We start from the raw sequence: 13,513 nt of genomic DNA, 5'->3' as shown, positions 1-13,513 counted from the left end.
ATTTAAAAATTATTTTTTTAATAAATTAAAAATTGAATTCATAATATTTGTTCACGATTCGTTAAATGAAATTTGGCAATAGTCATTTGTTGACAAAAATTGCATCAGAAAGAAATTTGGATAAAAAATTCATCAAAATCATGGCATCCGTGATTGCACGTTCTACCTATTTAAGTGGTATTTTACGGTCATTTAAATCTTTTCCTAAGTATAAATTGGAGTCTCAAACAATTCAACCTATTCGATTAAAGAGGTGAATACTTGCACAGAGTTAAATTTTCATAATCTTTAGTAAAACTCTGATCGTAGCTGAATCCTTAAAGAATTTGCCGGCAATTCTCAAGTGAATTCTTAAATACTGATCAAAACTGTTAAAAAATCTTTCTGTCTTCTTCAATAATCATTAGTTTCATTAATCTAAAGTTATTGTGTGCATTTGTTGAAAAGAAAATAGTTTTGATCGTCATTTACTAGTTCGACGATCGAAAGATTTTATTACTACTTTGACGTGCTTATTTATGTTATAGGGTTTTTAATTTATTTTCGTATTATTCCAATTCCAGGCGCAAAGAAGAAATAATATTACCACAAGTATTACTACAATAGGAAAAGGCGACCATAATAATTTGGTAATTGTGTGCAGCCTTTGGAAATCTAATAGTACCGTTATTTGTAATAATGGGAACTAGTAGGAGATATTTCCGTATACTGATTTTCCGCACCAAGTAGTATGACATAGGTGCCCAAAGGATTTCAAACTTGCAAATTTTCTTGCAGAATTACGTAAAGGTTTGCCTGGGAGTGGGTGCGAGTTGAATTCATCAAGTTGGTCTCCATCTGTGGTGGGTTTTTTTTTAAACTTCTCTTTCTCGTAGGCCGCTTCGTGGAAGTTGCGAAAACTTTATAATTATTCTGCCGCAGGTCACAGCAAGAATATCTTCCTGTGTATCGTAAATTATAAATTCATTGTAAATGATTAAAATGTTTGTATATAAGGGTCAGGGTTGGCAGGTTTTTGACATGTGACAGTTTTTGACAGTTTAAACCATGGTTTAAACCGTCACGTCAAAAATGTCGAAAATGTCAAAAACCTATATTCATATGTGAAATTTAATTAATACATAAAACTTATATATTTTTTATAAAGGATAGTGTTTCTAAATATGTTCGGTGCTCGACTTCGCGTGCAGGTCGTCGGGCTACCGAAGTGGGGGTGCCATCCCCTCTGCAGAGGATCAAAATTGTGATGGCATGTCTTCGGATCATCCTCAGGGATGTTTCCTAGACCGTCGCCAATAGCCCATTGTGTAGCTCTAGTGCGACGTAAATGAACAACAACAACAATCTAAATATGTTCTAGAAAAAATAAATTTAAAATTTTGAAGAAACACTTATATTTTGAATAGTAACCAAAATCTTGTACTTTTGAAAGCTCACATCTTTTTTAATATTATGTATTCATTTTCATGTGTTATTGAAAATCTGCAGTGATATTATTAAGAAATTTATTTATAACCAAATTTAGTGTATAGTATAGATTATACTAAAAATTAGACATGTTTAAAGATAAACATTAGCAGTTTTGCACATTAGACATCTTTTAAAGAAAAATCTTTTTAATATTCTTTTAAATCTTCTTAATAATCTTTTTAACATAAGACAATACAAATTTAAGTGCTTTCTGTTAAATACGCAGAGTAGTTAGTGTCGATTTACAGTATATTCAGCCTATTCATTTACTATGCTGAAAATTTAGTTTATACAAATACTTGTGAATTTCATTTTGCTGAATACTTATACATAATTTTGTTGAATATCTAAATATTCAGCTGTTGAATAATTACTTCTTGCTTTCAAGATATGCATTATTTGTATTCTTAATACAAGTGGGGGAAAAAATTAAGAGGTAAAAATTGTTTTAAAATGATAAGTGTAATAATTATAATTAAATATAATAAACAATATGAATTATATTTATCATTATTCACAAATATAACTACTTTTAAATTCAAATTAACAATCTGGATAATAAAGATATTCGGTATAACATTAAAAAAAATTTTCATACACTTGTATCAAGTTTGTATTTATACAACATAACTTGTAAGTTCCTTATAAATATTAGTTATATGTTCCTTATATGTCAAAAATGCATAGTAATAAACTTTTATTTTTCTTAAGTATCAAAAAAAAAAAATTTTTTTTTTTTCAAAATATAAATATTTAAAAAAATTTTGTGCAAAATTTTTCTGCACATGCATTTGAATATAAATTTCTGAGATTTTAAATCTGTTATTTTACCTTAATTTTAATTAAAAAATATTTTAAAACCTGCTTATTACCTATAGTATAATTAAATTTCAATATAATGCCTAGCAACTGTTGGTAGTTTTGGAGTTTATATATTTTTTTGGCAAACTTTAGTTTTTGACATTTTTGATGGGTTTTTGACGGTTTAAACCAGTATTATACCCTTGTCATGTCAAAAACCACTTTTTGACGTCAAAAACCCAACCCTGATAAGGGTACTTTTTAAATAGTTGGATGCTAAGAAATTCAACTATTTTTTTATTTGCTCTGTATTTAAAAAAAATCATGTAATATTTTTTCTTAATGTGAATGCAAAAAGTGTGATAAAGTTCCATCCTCCCTTGAAAATGTGAGAATAGTACCCATAATATTGGAATGTATATTATTTTATATTCTGATGAAAAAGAAATTATTGCATTTACAATTATACATACAGTTTTATTCAATTTGTGGAGGCACTTTTTTTGTAAACACAAATTGTTTCTGTTACTATTATTAAAAATATCTTCCAGAAAGATTTGAGTGATAGGGAGGATTTTTTCGAAAAGCTGGGGAAAAAATTTAAACTCTGTCTCACTACGAAAATCCCTAATTTTTTATTAAAGCAACAATAGAGTGTGTGAGGAAAAGGAATTAAAATAAGCATATAATAATTTAATTTAGTTGAAATGAAGAGTAAATTTATGGACTTTAATGAGATATTTAGTAGATATCATTAAATATGAGCAATACATAGTCACTTTATTATTGGATTAATGAAAATGTTGAAGGAATAGTAATATCTTATTGTTACTGGTTCTTCGCATCAATTTTCTTAATTACTAACATTTCAGATAGTGGTTTGCTCAGAAGTATTTTCCTGCTTACCTTCAAGAGTACCAGATTCTGATTTTTTTTTTTTTTTTTTAATTTGCATCTGTTACCAAAAGTTATTGGTAGAAGTTTTGGTGCAAATACCCATACAGAAATCTTTCTTACTTTGAATAATTACATTGTGTACTTGTTTGTTTGTTTTTTTTTTTTTTTTACAAATTGCCTATTTAGAGCGTTTGCCTCCCAATGAGGTGAACCCGGTTCGAATCCTGGCAATGACTGATTGATACGAATTTCGCATCCGGCTTGCATCGACCACAGTACTGACGTAAAATATCCTCAGTGGTAGACGAATCATACACTTGAGTCCCCTTGCCGTAAGGCTAACAGTGTGAGGTTCTCGTGGTCTTCTGTCCATGTAACGCAAGTGTGGGTTAGTTCCATCAAAAAGTTCTCCACAAAGGCAAATTTAGCCAATACTTGATGCATGAGTTCCCTTGTCTTCTAGATTGGGTTCAAAATAACAAGGCTACATAGTTAAAAATTAGCAGTCTTAATCCCAAAAATTGGGTCGGCTGTTCAACGACTGTTATAAAATTGCCTATTTAGTCTAGATAAAGTATATAATTAAAATCAGGGGTATGTCTAAGGCTCGAGCTTTTGTAATAAGCACATGCTTTTGTAATAAGCACCGCTTGTAATCAAAGAAGTGAGTACTTTGTCTAAGTCAAATTTACTACCATGTAGCGGTACCTTTACAAATTCAACTTTAGGGAAAACAATACACAAACTTTTTCCTAAAATTTTATTTTTTTACCCCTTAAGAAACGATAAATCCATATTTTTGTGTTGATTTTTTTAATATAATTTTTTTTAATTTTCACAAATCATGTCTAAATTTTCACAAAATAGGTACCTCTCAGAAAAACCTAGACAGACCCCTGAAAATATGGTTAATATTTAACATTCTTTTTTAATCCCCTGATGTTTTCCATTTCCATAATGTACCCCATTCAGCTTTTAAAGTTTTTAGCAAATTTTATTAAATTAAAGTTTTTAGCAAATATGGCATACATATTGGATATAATAAGTTTTAAAATTAAAATTTTGGTTGTATTCTCTTATTTATTTTCTACAGGACTCAAAATTATGCCTCAGCTGTTGGATTACGTCAATATTCAAATCAAGCTACTGAAGAAGCTGAAACACTTAAAGAAGGGAAAAGGGAAGAGCAGTTGCCACAAGAAAAAGAGGTTGTGAGACTTCTTGAAGAAAATGAAAAATTTGCAGAAAAGGTTAAAGATTTAGAGGTAATTGAATTTTTAATTCAGCCATCCATAACTATACTTGCTAACTTCTAAATTTTAAAACAATGAGTTAAATCTATTTAACTATTTTTCTCAGCAATGATTTGAATAATAATCTTGTCTTAAATTTTTTTATTTCAAGTTTCTTAATATTTGAATTTTTTAAATAAAAAATCCATGTAACATGCCATTTAGAATATGATTTGTTATCACTTTTTTTTCTTCTTTTTTTTTTGCCCCTGTAAAGTGTAGAATTTTTTTAGATATTTTGTTTAAAATGATTAAATTTATATGTATAGTGTGCAAAAAAAGAAAGAACACCCTTAACGAAACGAATAGACCAATGAAATCAGACACTAAAATATACTTTTCCTTCTCTTAATAAACATACTTTTTTTTTGTTGTCCTATTTGGATTCCTTACCCACAAAAAATGGGAAGTTGCTGCAATATGGAAAATAAAGTCCTAATAATTTGGTCAAAAGCCATCAAAAATTTGGGTCCCTTAATGTAAATTTTACTTTTTGTGAATTTTGCCATTTCTCGATAATTTTTTAATTAAACCAAAATGTATTTGAGCCCAATTTTAAAATTCATTTAAGGGCTGCCAACCGGACACCTGCACAGTACCCAGCCGATCGGTCAGCTCCACCCGTCGCATTTATTGAAAACCATTACATTTTACAAACATTACAGAAGATGGCAACACAAATAATACAAGCTTGCTCTGGGAGTGTCGCCTTATAGTGCGTAAAGCCGACGACGCTCCCTTATATTGAGCAATTACAGAAATTCAAAAGAAACAGTAAAGTGGTGGTAGTTAACAAGGGATGAGTCTTGTCTCACAAAGACAATGGTGACCACAATTTACACTGTTTAAAACATAAAACATTACATTCAAACATTGCTGTAAAATTGACAAAATTTGTACAAATGGCAACAAACAAACCAAGGTACAAAGGTAAATCACAAATGGTTAAGTCGTGGTCAAAACAACCAGAAATTAAAACCAATAAATAAGAAACACAGGAGCAGTAAAAGAGCAAAACACTAAAAGATCGCCAAACATTGTTGGTAAACAACCAGCAAATAAAATTTATTTAACAAAAATTTAATAATTGAAACAAATTTTGAATTGTCATGTATACAAAATTTGATCGAAATCAGAAGAATGGATGTTTGACTGAATGTAAACCATAACAAGCTTCCTTAAAACAGAAGAAATTTAAAAAACTTCTGGTGTATCACTCCGTTTATGGTATGCTTACGAGGTGATGTGTGAACTAGTTTAATATTCTAGGAAGTTTTGTTATTGTAATTTGTGTTTTAATTTTCACATAATTTCACCATTCATAAGAGTTCCCTGTACTTTATAAATTTTAACTGATTGTGAGCCTAAATCAAATTTAACAAAATCAATATGAAAACATAGAGTGTAAGGTTTGCCATATTTTGAGTGTTATCCCTTATTTGGTTACAGTTGTGCGAAATATCACCTTTTGTAATTTTTTGGGTTTCATCATAGCATGCTTGCGGATTTTTCTGAATACATTTATTGTTTGTTTCGTTGAAATTTAAATTGAAGGAACATGTTATTTTGTAAACACTTCATACAACTATAATTATATTGACTGGGGTGCTTTTTCAAGATCATGTATAAAAATCAATCGTATGTAGTAAACTGGAAATCTTGCGACGAATTTTAACCCCTAGTGCCATCTGCACTTAGCTTTTCACGGTCAACCATCCATAGCTCATGTCAAATAAAATTTAAAATATATGATTTTTTTAAATTTTGATATCTTAACAGGAGTCTGTTTAGAAGAAATTTGGGTCCGTTAACGGACCCCTCACAAAATATCTTTTCATAAAAACGTACCCTTCACAAAATATTTTAACTTAAAAACAGATCTTTCACAAAATAATTTATCTTTTAATCGGACCCTTCACAAATTTGTTTATCTTCATTATTGTTTTGTTAATCGAATAAACCCTTCCCAGGAAGGGGGGGGAAGGCAGATATAAATGAACTAAGTTTTGTCTTTGGTAGATGCTCTTCCTTTCGTCCGAAATAAATATTCTGCTGCAGCAGTGTAGGTTTAATGCCGAATATTTGTATGTTGCATCTCTAATTTAGTAGCAGCAATTGCTGTTTATTTTTTAAAATTTAATTTTTTTAATTATAATTTTACAGTGTTGAGCATAATCTTTTGTATGTCTTTACAATGTAAAAACTCCTTGAAAACGTTTTTTGCAAAAGCAGGACCCTGGTTGAAAGAATTTGACTTAACATTTATTTTATATTCCCAAATTACGAGTAATTTTTTTCACAATTTCACAAAAACGGACCTTTCACAAAAGTCTGGACAGACCAGACCCCTGCTTAAACTATTTGAGCAATTTTGTTCAAATTTTGTATTTTGTTGTCGAAAATTACATTTAAAATTATGAAACAATTTGTATTGCGCTTTGAATTTTTTCTGACTCTTATTACATAAAATTATAAATAATTATTAAAATATTTTTTTAATGGAATAATCTATGTATACTATGAACAAATTTAATGCAAAATTCTTTATTGTGTGCGAACATTTTTCGTCTCCCTCACTAAATTCTCGAAGTATGGGGAAATTTGAAAAAAGTGAAATTAAGATTAACGGTTACAAACATTTACCTGTTCTCTCAACTTAACTATTGCTTACTATGACCAGATTTCTCAGATTTTTCTCCTTTCCCCATATTTTGAGGGTCCAAATTAGTCAAAAAATTTACAATTTTGTTTAATCAAAGTAAGTCCATTTTTGTGCCGAATTTGATAATTTAAAACATTGTCTTCTCTAGTTAATTAACATACTTAAAAGTAGTCCCTCAAACCATTAAGATTAAATCTGAGTCTGTGAAAATCTGATTATTGAATCAAAATTTATTCTTAGTGTTCCTTTTTTTTCTTCTTGTGCTCTGAACATAGTATTTTATTACTGGTGAGAGTTGGTAGAGGATTTATTGGCAATCCTCTACTTCATTTCACTTGAATATGGATTTTTGATCATCTAAGTATTAGGGGTAGCCACAATCTAGAAAATATGGTTGCAATAGTTAAACTGCCAAAAGAGGGGTTGGAAGTTTAGGGCCCTTAATGTTATTTTCACTTTTTGTGTATTTTACCATATCGCAGAAACTTAAGCAAATCCTGTTTTTCAGGAACTTTTTAGCAAATCAAAACTTTTTTGATTAAATTTTTATCAAAAGATGCCATGTAAAAGATTATTTTAGTAATTATTATTTTATTTGGATAATAATGGTAAAAAAAAAATTTTGTTTCATATAAATTTTCTAATCCTCTTAAACTTCATAATTTTAAATGATAAAATACTATTTCTAAAAAATTAGTTAAATAGTTCTTGAGAAATAAATATTTCAGAATATGACCATTTTGAAATTTTATAACTTAGAAACTATAATGAGCTGATATTGTTCTAATTCGTATTTCATAATTTAAAATTACTCTTTGACCCTCTCTTGTTAACGTGGTTTGTTTATTATTATTATTGATGATGTTTGTTGTTGTTGTTTTTTTTGTTTTTTATCTTTTTCTAACATTTTTATTTAATTTTCAAGCATGTTGAAAAAGACACATTCTGCCAAAAATTCTTATTACACGCTGTTCAAATTATATAAAAACTGGTGAAGACATATGGTGGATCTGACAATTTGGATTTTTTAATGTGGCTGTGTGATAGATTATTCACTAATTTACTTTTATAACGTTATAAGTTTTATCAACTAAAAACTTCTATGGACAGTTTCTCTTACCAAGTTTTTCATATTAGCATTTTTTTTTATTTACATTATAATTTAATCTTTTTTAAGTAAAATTATGTGTTACTAACATTTCATGATAATATTGATGCTTATAAAATATTATATATTTCTGATTTATTATATCTATATACTATTACTTAATGAAATTACTTATCAGAAAATTTTCTTCAAACACATTTTTTTTTCATGTGCTTTTTCTATTTTTTGCAATCTTAAGCTTTTATTTCTTAAATAAACCAATCTCAATGTAAACTCATAAACTTTTTTATTTGTCAGGATAAATACAAGCGATCTTTAGCAGACAATGAGAATATCCGAACCAGGATGCGTCGAGAAATCGGGGATGCTAAACAATATGGAATTCAAAGTTTCGTAAAAGATCTTGTTGAAGTGGCTGACGTCTTAGGAAAAGCAACTGAGTCAGTTCCCAAGGAAGCTCTTTCTGAAGGTAACACTCATCTGAAAAGTTTGTTTGAAGGCCTGCAAATGACTGAAGCCCAGTTGCATTCAGTTTTGAAAAGACATGGTGTTTTCCAAATGGATCCCATCGGTGAAAAGTTTAACCCAAATCACCATGAAGCTCTTTTCGAAATGGAGGATTCCTCTAAGGAAGCAGGCACCGTGGGAGCCGTCACCAAAGTCGGTTACCGATTACACGAACGATGTGTACGTCCTGCAATGGTAGGAGTTGTAAAAGCTAGTAAATCATAAGATTTCGAATTAATATTTGTAAATTATGCCACGTAGACGTTTAACATCAACTGTGTAAATAATGTTGAACAAATTAAAATAATGTTTTCTATATAGTTTTGATTGCTTGAAATGTTGTCTGATGAATGTCTTGAAATGTTGTCTTGACCTATTTTGTTTGATTGAGCATTATTCAAATACTGTTAACCTCAAACCTGATACTTTTAAGATATTTTATAAGGATGCTTTCCTTTACAGGTTGAAATGGAGAAATTTTGCCGGTTAAGGCTGTTTTTCAATGGCTCCGTCTTAAAATGAAATGATGCTTTTTTACGAATAATATGCTATTTTTATAACTGCCGTTAGTTTGCAACTGTTACTCATGACTGTTAGGTCAAGCCTATCTAAAGCCAGCCCTGTCTGCTCAGTTTCGCATTAGGGGGTTTAATTTCAGCGAGTGATTAAATTACTCGATAAGTCTTTATCTGACTCCACAACTATACATATATAATGTAAAAGATCCAAATTCACTGGCGTGTGATCCCCTTTTTCTGAAAGACTCATTTCTTTGTTGATTAGTCAATTTTATTCACCATAATCTTTTCTTGTATGGAACTCTGAGAGAAGCATGCATTTTTGCATAGCTAACCTTAATTCATCTTTTGATGATGTCTTTGGATCATTATCTTCAATCTCTTTTGCAGTATGCTTGTTTCCATTTTCATCTTCTAATACATTGACAAAATCTGCTATTTTTCTTTAAAGTTTTTTTTGTGGTTCTAGTCAAAGATGTAATTTTGTAATGTTCTCCTTCTCTAGATTGCATTTTAGGGGGTTTAAAAACATCAGTTCCTTGATCATCAGGTTGCAGGTAATGCGAAACAATTGCTCACTCTTCTCTGTCAAATGTATGCTGAATTCTTAGTGATGTGAGGCAGACATCAATAAGCATTTTAAAAGCGAAGAATTCTTTTCGTTTTCAAATCTCAATCTTGTGGGATTGGTGTAACAATCCCACAGTCTCTGGTGCGGAATAGCATTCCCTATTTGTGATCTAATTTTATAACATTTAAAAAGTTGCACAAGTACTCCATTATCTGTCTTCATAAAAATTGAAAGTCATTCATTTATTTTCATCTTTAAAAAAATATCTCAGCAAATTGCCGATTTTTAAAAGCTTAATAACTTTTAAAATATTTAAGGTATTTTTCCGTTCTAAATTCTAGCTAATTCTTTATGCCAAGATTGTATATAGTTTAAAAAACTTTGTTCCAACTTTAAGGTATTAAGGCTTTTTAATTTTGCTTCACAAAAGTACTTTAAAAAAATACACTTAAGCAATTGTATAATAAATATTAACATATTTTTGATTACCCAACTAAAATAATATAAATATCCTAAAAATAAAGATGTTGATTTGGTTACTTATTGTAAAAGTAGATTCTCCTGAGGCTTTCATTGTAAACATCGAGACCATTTAATTTTATAGTATGTTACTAAAACAGCTATTTGAATTTTGGGTAATGAAATGAATATTGAAATTTTTTAATATTTTTTATGTTTTAGTACTGATACTAACTGTAGCTACAGTTAATTATAGACTCTTTCTTTGATTAATTATGGTATTACATTTCGTGCAACTATTTATTGTTAGTTTTATTTTATATTTAAATTCAAAGAGCTGTGTATTATTAATGCTCACATTCTTTAGTTTTTAAAATAAAGAGTGAATATGCTCCTTAGAGTAAAAATTTTTTTTTTATTAATTTTCAGCTATGCAGAAGACCATTGAGTAAAATTCAAAAATTGGTTTAGAAGTAAATTTTAAAAAAAAATAATAAATAAGCAGTTAAGTAATGTTTTTGTTGACTAAATTATATAGTTAAATGAAACTTGTAATTGATTAGACTTTTATTTTCTCATTAAAAACCCTTTTGTTATTGCATACAGGGGTCTGTCCAGACATTTTGTGAAAGGACCGTTTTTCGTGAAATTGTGAAAAAATTACTCACATTCTTTCAACCAGGGTCCGCTTTTATGAATTTGTGCAAATAGGGTCCGTTATTGCAAAAAAAAACTTTTTCAATTAGTTTTTAAATTGTAAAGACATACAAGATTATGCTCAACACTGTAAAAATATAATTAAAAAAATTACATTTTAAAAAATAATTAACAATTGCTGCTTCTAAATTAGAGATGCAACATACAAATATTTGGTATTTAGCCTATACTGCTGAACGCAGAATATTCATTTCGGACGAATAATGGAAGAAGCGTTTGCCGAAGACAAAACTTAATTCGTTTACATCCATCTTTCTTGTTTTCTGCCCTGGAAAGGGTTTATTCGATTAACAAAATAATAATGAAGATAAACAAATTTGTGAAGGGTCCGATTAAAAGAAAAATCATTTTGTGAAGGGTCCGTTTTTAAGTTAAAATATTTTGTGAAGGGTCCGTTTTTATGAAAAGATATTTTGTGAAGGGTCCGTTAACGGACCCAGATTTCTTCTAAACAGACCCCTGGCATATTACATGGATTTACATAGATTTTATTAATATTATGTATTATCTTGTTGTACCCATAGACAGCATCTAACTCTCATTAGTTTTTTTTTTTTTAAATCTACAAAAAAAAAATAATAAGCCTTTTTAATTTGTGAGGTAGAATGTTTCATTGACTACAATGTATACAAACAAAACAAAAAGTTAGAATAGAATTAAGCTTTAAAAACTGTAAGTGGTACTGCTATCTCCCCAACAGATTTTTACTAGAGTTATCACAATTATGATTTGAAAGATAACTACCTACTGGAAAAACCTCTGTGCGGGTTTTCCAAGTGAATTTTTAACTGGATAAATAAAAACTAGATAAAGACTGTCATTGTAAAAACTTGTACCAGGATTAAACCTTTCCTACTACTGTTTGATTGCAAACAGTTTATTATTATTATTTTTCTAATGATAAGGGCACCCTTCCCCTTGTTCTCTATTGCTGACCAACCCTTAAAACTGATTACACAGTTCTTCAGATTACAACAAAAAGTAAATGCAAACATTTTTGAAGCCTGTGGCTGTGTATTATCTATTTGTAGCATTTATTAAATTGTAATATATAAATTTTATTTCCAATCGAATATCAAAGGGATAGCAAAAAATCAATAAATGAGAGAGCAATACACTTGCCGTTCCTCTGGAGCTGTGGCAGTGACTATAATTTTAAGATTAAATTATTTCAAGCAGGGATGTTGGGTCGATATTTGATAGGCCTTGGCTTGGGTCAAAAAGAGAAAGAGAATCAGACGAGAGTGAAACTTCCTTCTTTGAAATGTACTATTTCTTGTTTATATAGCAGCAAAAAAGAATTAAAACTTTTTAATACTTTTATTTTCAATTACATCCTTATATTTGCTTTATTAAACATAATTCTTGTAGTCTAATACAAAAAAAGATCTCCAGGAGTGCCTTGAAATGATTAGAGGCACTTCATTAGTGTTTCAAGGCACTCTCCACCTGTGGAGATACCTCTTTTTTTTGTATTAGGCTGCAAGAATTATGCTTAATGAAGCAAATATAAGAATGTAAATTGAAAAAGAAAATATTGTAAATTAAAATATAATAATAATAAATTTAAAAAATTGAACTCCTTTCCATCAACACCTCAAGAAAAATATTGCAGTCAGTTAATTATAGTTATTAATGCAATATAATTTATCTTATTTTCATAATAAATGTGAATTTATATATCTGTGATTTTATGTATTTGTATTGTTAAATTAACTAGATGTTTTCTATTTCATTAACACACGTCACATTTACAATAAGTTTTCAAAATTATTGAATTTTATTAAACGAAGTTATAAATCAGTTGGATGATGTTTAATGAAAAACATTTTGAAGGCAACAACAAAGAATAAAAAAATATTTTATTAAAAAAATTGCTTTAAAACACTAAATACAAATCTTCAATAAGTACTCAACAAGCAATTAATGCAATGGATTAAAAACTCATAAAAAATGAAAATTACAAACAATGAATGCATTTGTGATGAATTTATGTACAAAGTATTTTGCGTATGAAATGTTCCTTTGGTCTGCTTTGCCTGAGTTCCTTTTTTGCAAAACAAAATTGCAAATTAATAATTTGAGCTCAATAAATATAACTCAGTTAGACAACATTTACACACTAGGCATATAATTTATCAAATGATAACTCAAAGCTGGCTTGAAATGTTCACATCACACATATCTAAAAATGAAACTTGAGAATATTCCGATAATGATCAGCATGATTGGTATGTTTGAAATGGCCGCACTACTGACATCGTTAACTGGAAATGGGGAAAAAGAATATATCAGCATAATTATAAATAAACTTTTGGTACTGTTATTATAATACATTGATTGGTGTAAAAACTGGTTTGTTTTATACGGAAGTATATTGTGATTGAAATATTACAAGTAATCCATTTTTAAGATTAATTCTTCAAACCACAGTCAAGACAAAAAAGATGAACGATAATAAATAAACTTTAAATTTATTTCTTCAATATAATGCAGGGTTCTTAGTTGTCC

At 29.0% G+C, this 13,513-nt stretch overlaps 2 protein-coding genes across 2 annotated transcripts in view; one reads left to right on the top strand and one right to left on the bottom strand.

Annotated features, from left to right (window-relative positions):
• Positions 1-79: 79 nt before the first annotated feature.
• Positions 80-9,053, top strand: Roe1 (grpE protein homolog, mitochondrial Roe1). The gene is made up of 3 exons (XM_016055716.5): positions 80-253; positions 4,262-4,433; positions 8,528-9,053. Exons 1-3 carry the CDS (start codon positions 141-143, stop codon positions 8,960-8,962), a joined length of 720 nt encoding a protein of 239 aa, XP_015911202.3. The 5' UTR covers positions 80-140; the 3' UTR covers positions 8,963-9,053.
• A 3,794-nt stretch (positions 9,054-12,847) lies between these two features.
• The window catches only part of Rsod (superoxide dismutase family protein Rsod), a 79,981-nt gene continuing 79,315 nt past the window's right edge, over positions 12,848-13,513 (bottom strand). Inside the window, exon 15 of the mRNA XM_043056129.3 lies at positions 12,848-13,269. Within this exon, the coding sequence (XP_042912063.2) occupies positions 13,178-13,269 (92 nt within the window). The 3' untranslated portion in view covers positions 12,848-13,177. The remainder of the gene's footprint in view (positions 13,270-13,513) is intronic.

The sequence above is a fragment of the Parasteatoda tepidariorum genome, chromosome 2 (genome assembly GCF_982258835.1).
Source record: "Parasteatoda tepidariorum strain Cologne lab strain chromosome 2, Ptep-v5.0, whole genome shotgun sequence".
NCBI lineage: Eukaryota > Metazoa > Arthropoda > Arachnida > Araneae > Theridiidae > Parasteatoda > Parasteatoda tepidariorum.
This window is presented reverse-complemented; position numbering and strand designations above follow the sequence as displayed.

What these genes read in the sequence shown, in the direction of transcription:
- Roe1 (XM_016055716.5), top strand. Translation starts at nt 141, where the DNA reads ATGGCATCCGTGATTGCACGTTCTACCTATTTAAGTGGTATTTTACGG. An exon ending in CAACCTATTCGATTAAAGAG is followed by an intron (nt 254 to 4,261) that starts GTGAATACTTGC and finishes TATTTTCTACAG; the next exon opens with GACTCAAAATTATGCCTCAG. An exon ending in AAAAGGTTAAAGATTTAGAG is followed by an intron (nt 4,434 to 8,527) that starts GTAATTGAATTT and finishes TTTATTTGTCAG; the next exon opens with GATAAATACAAGCGATCTTT.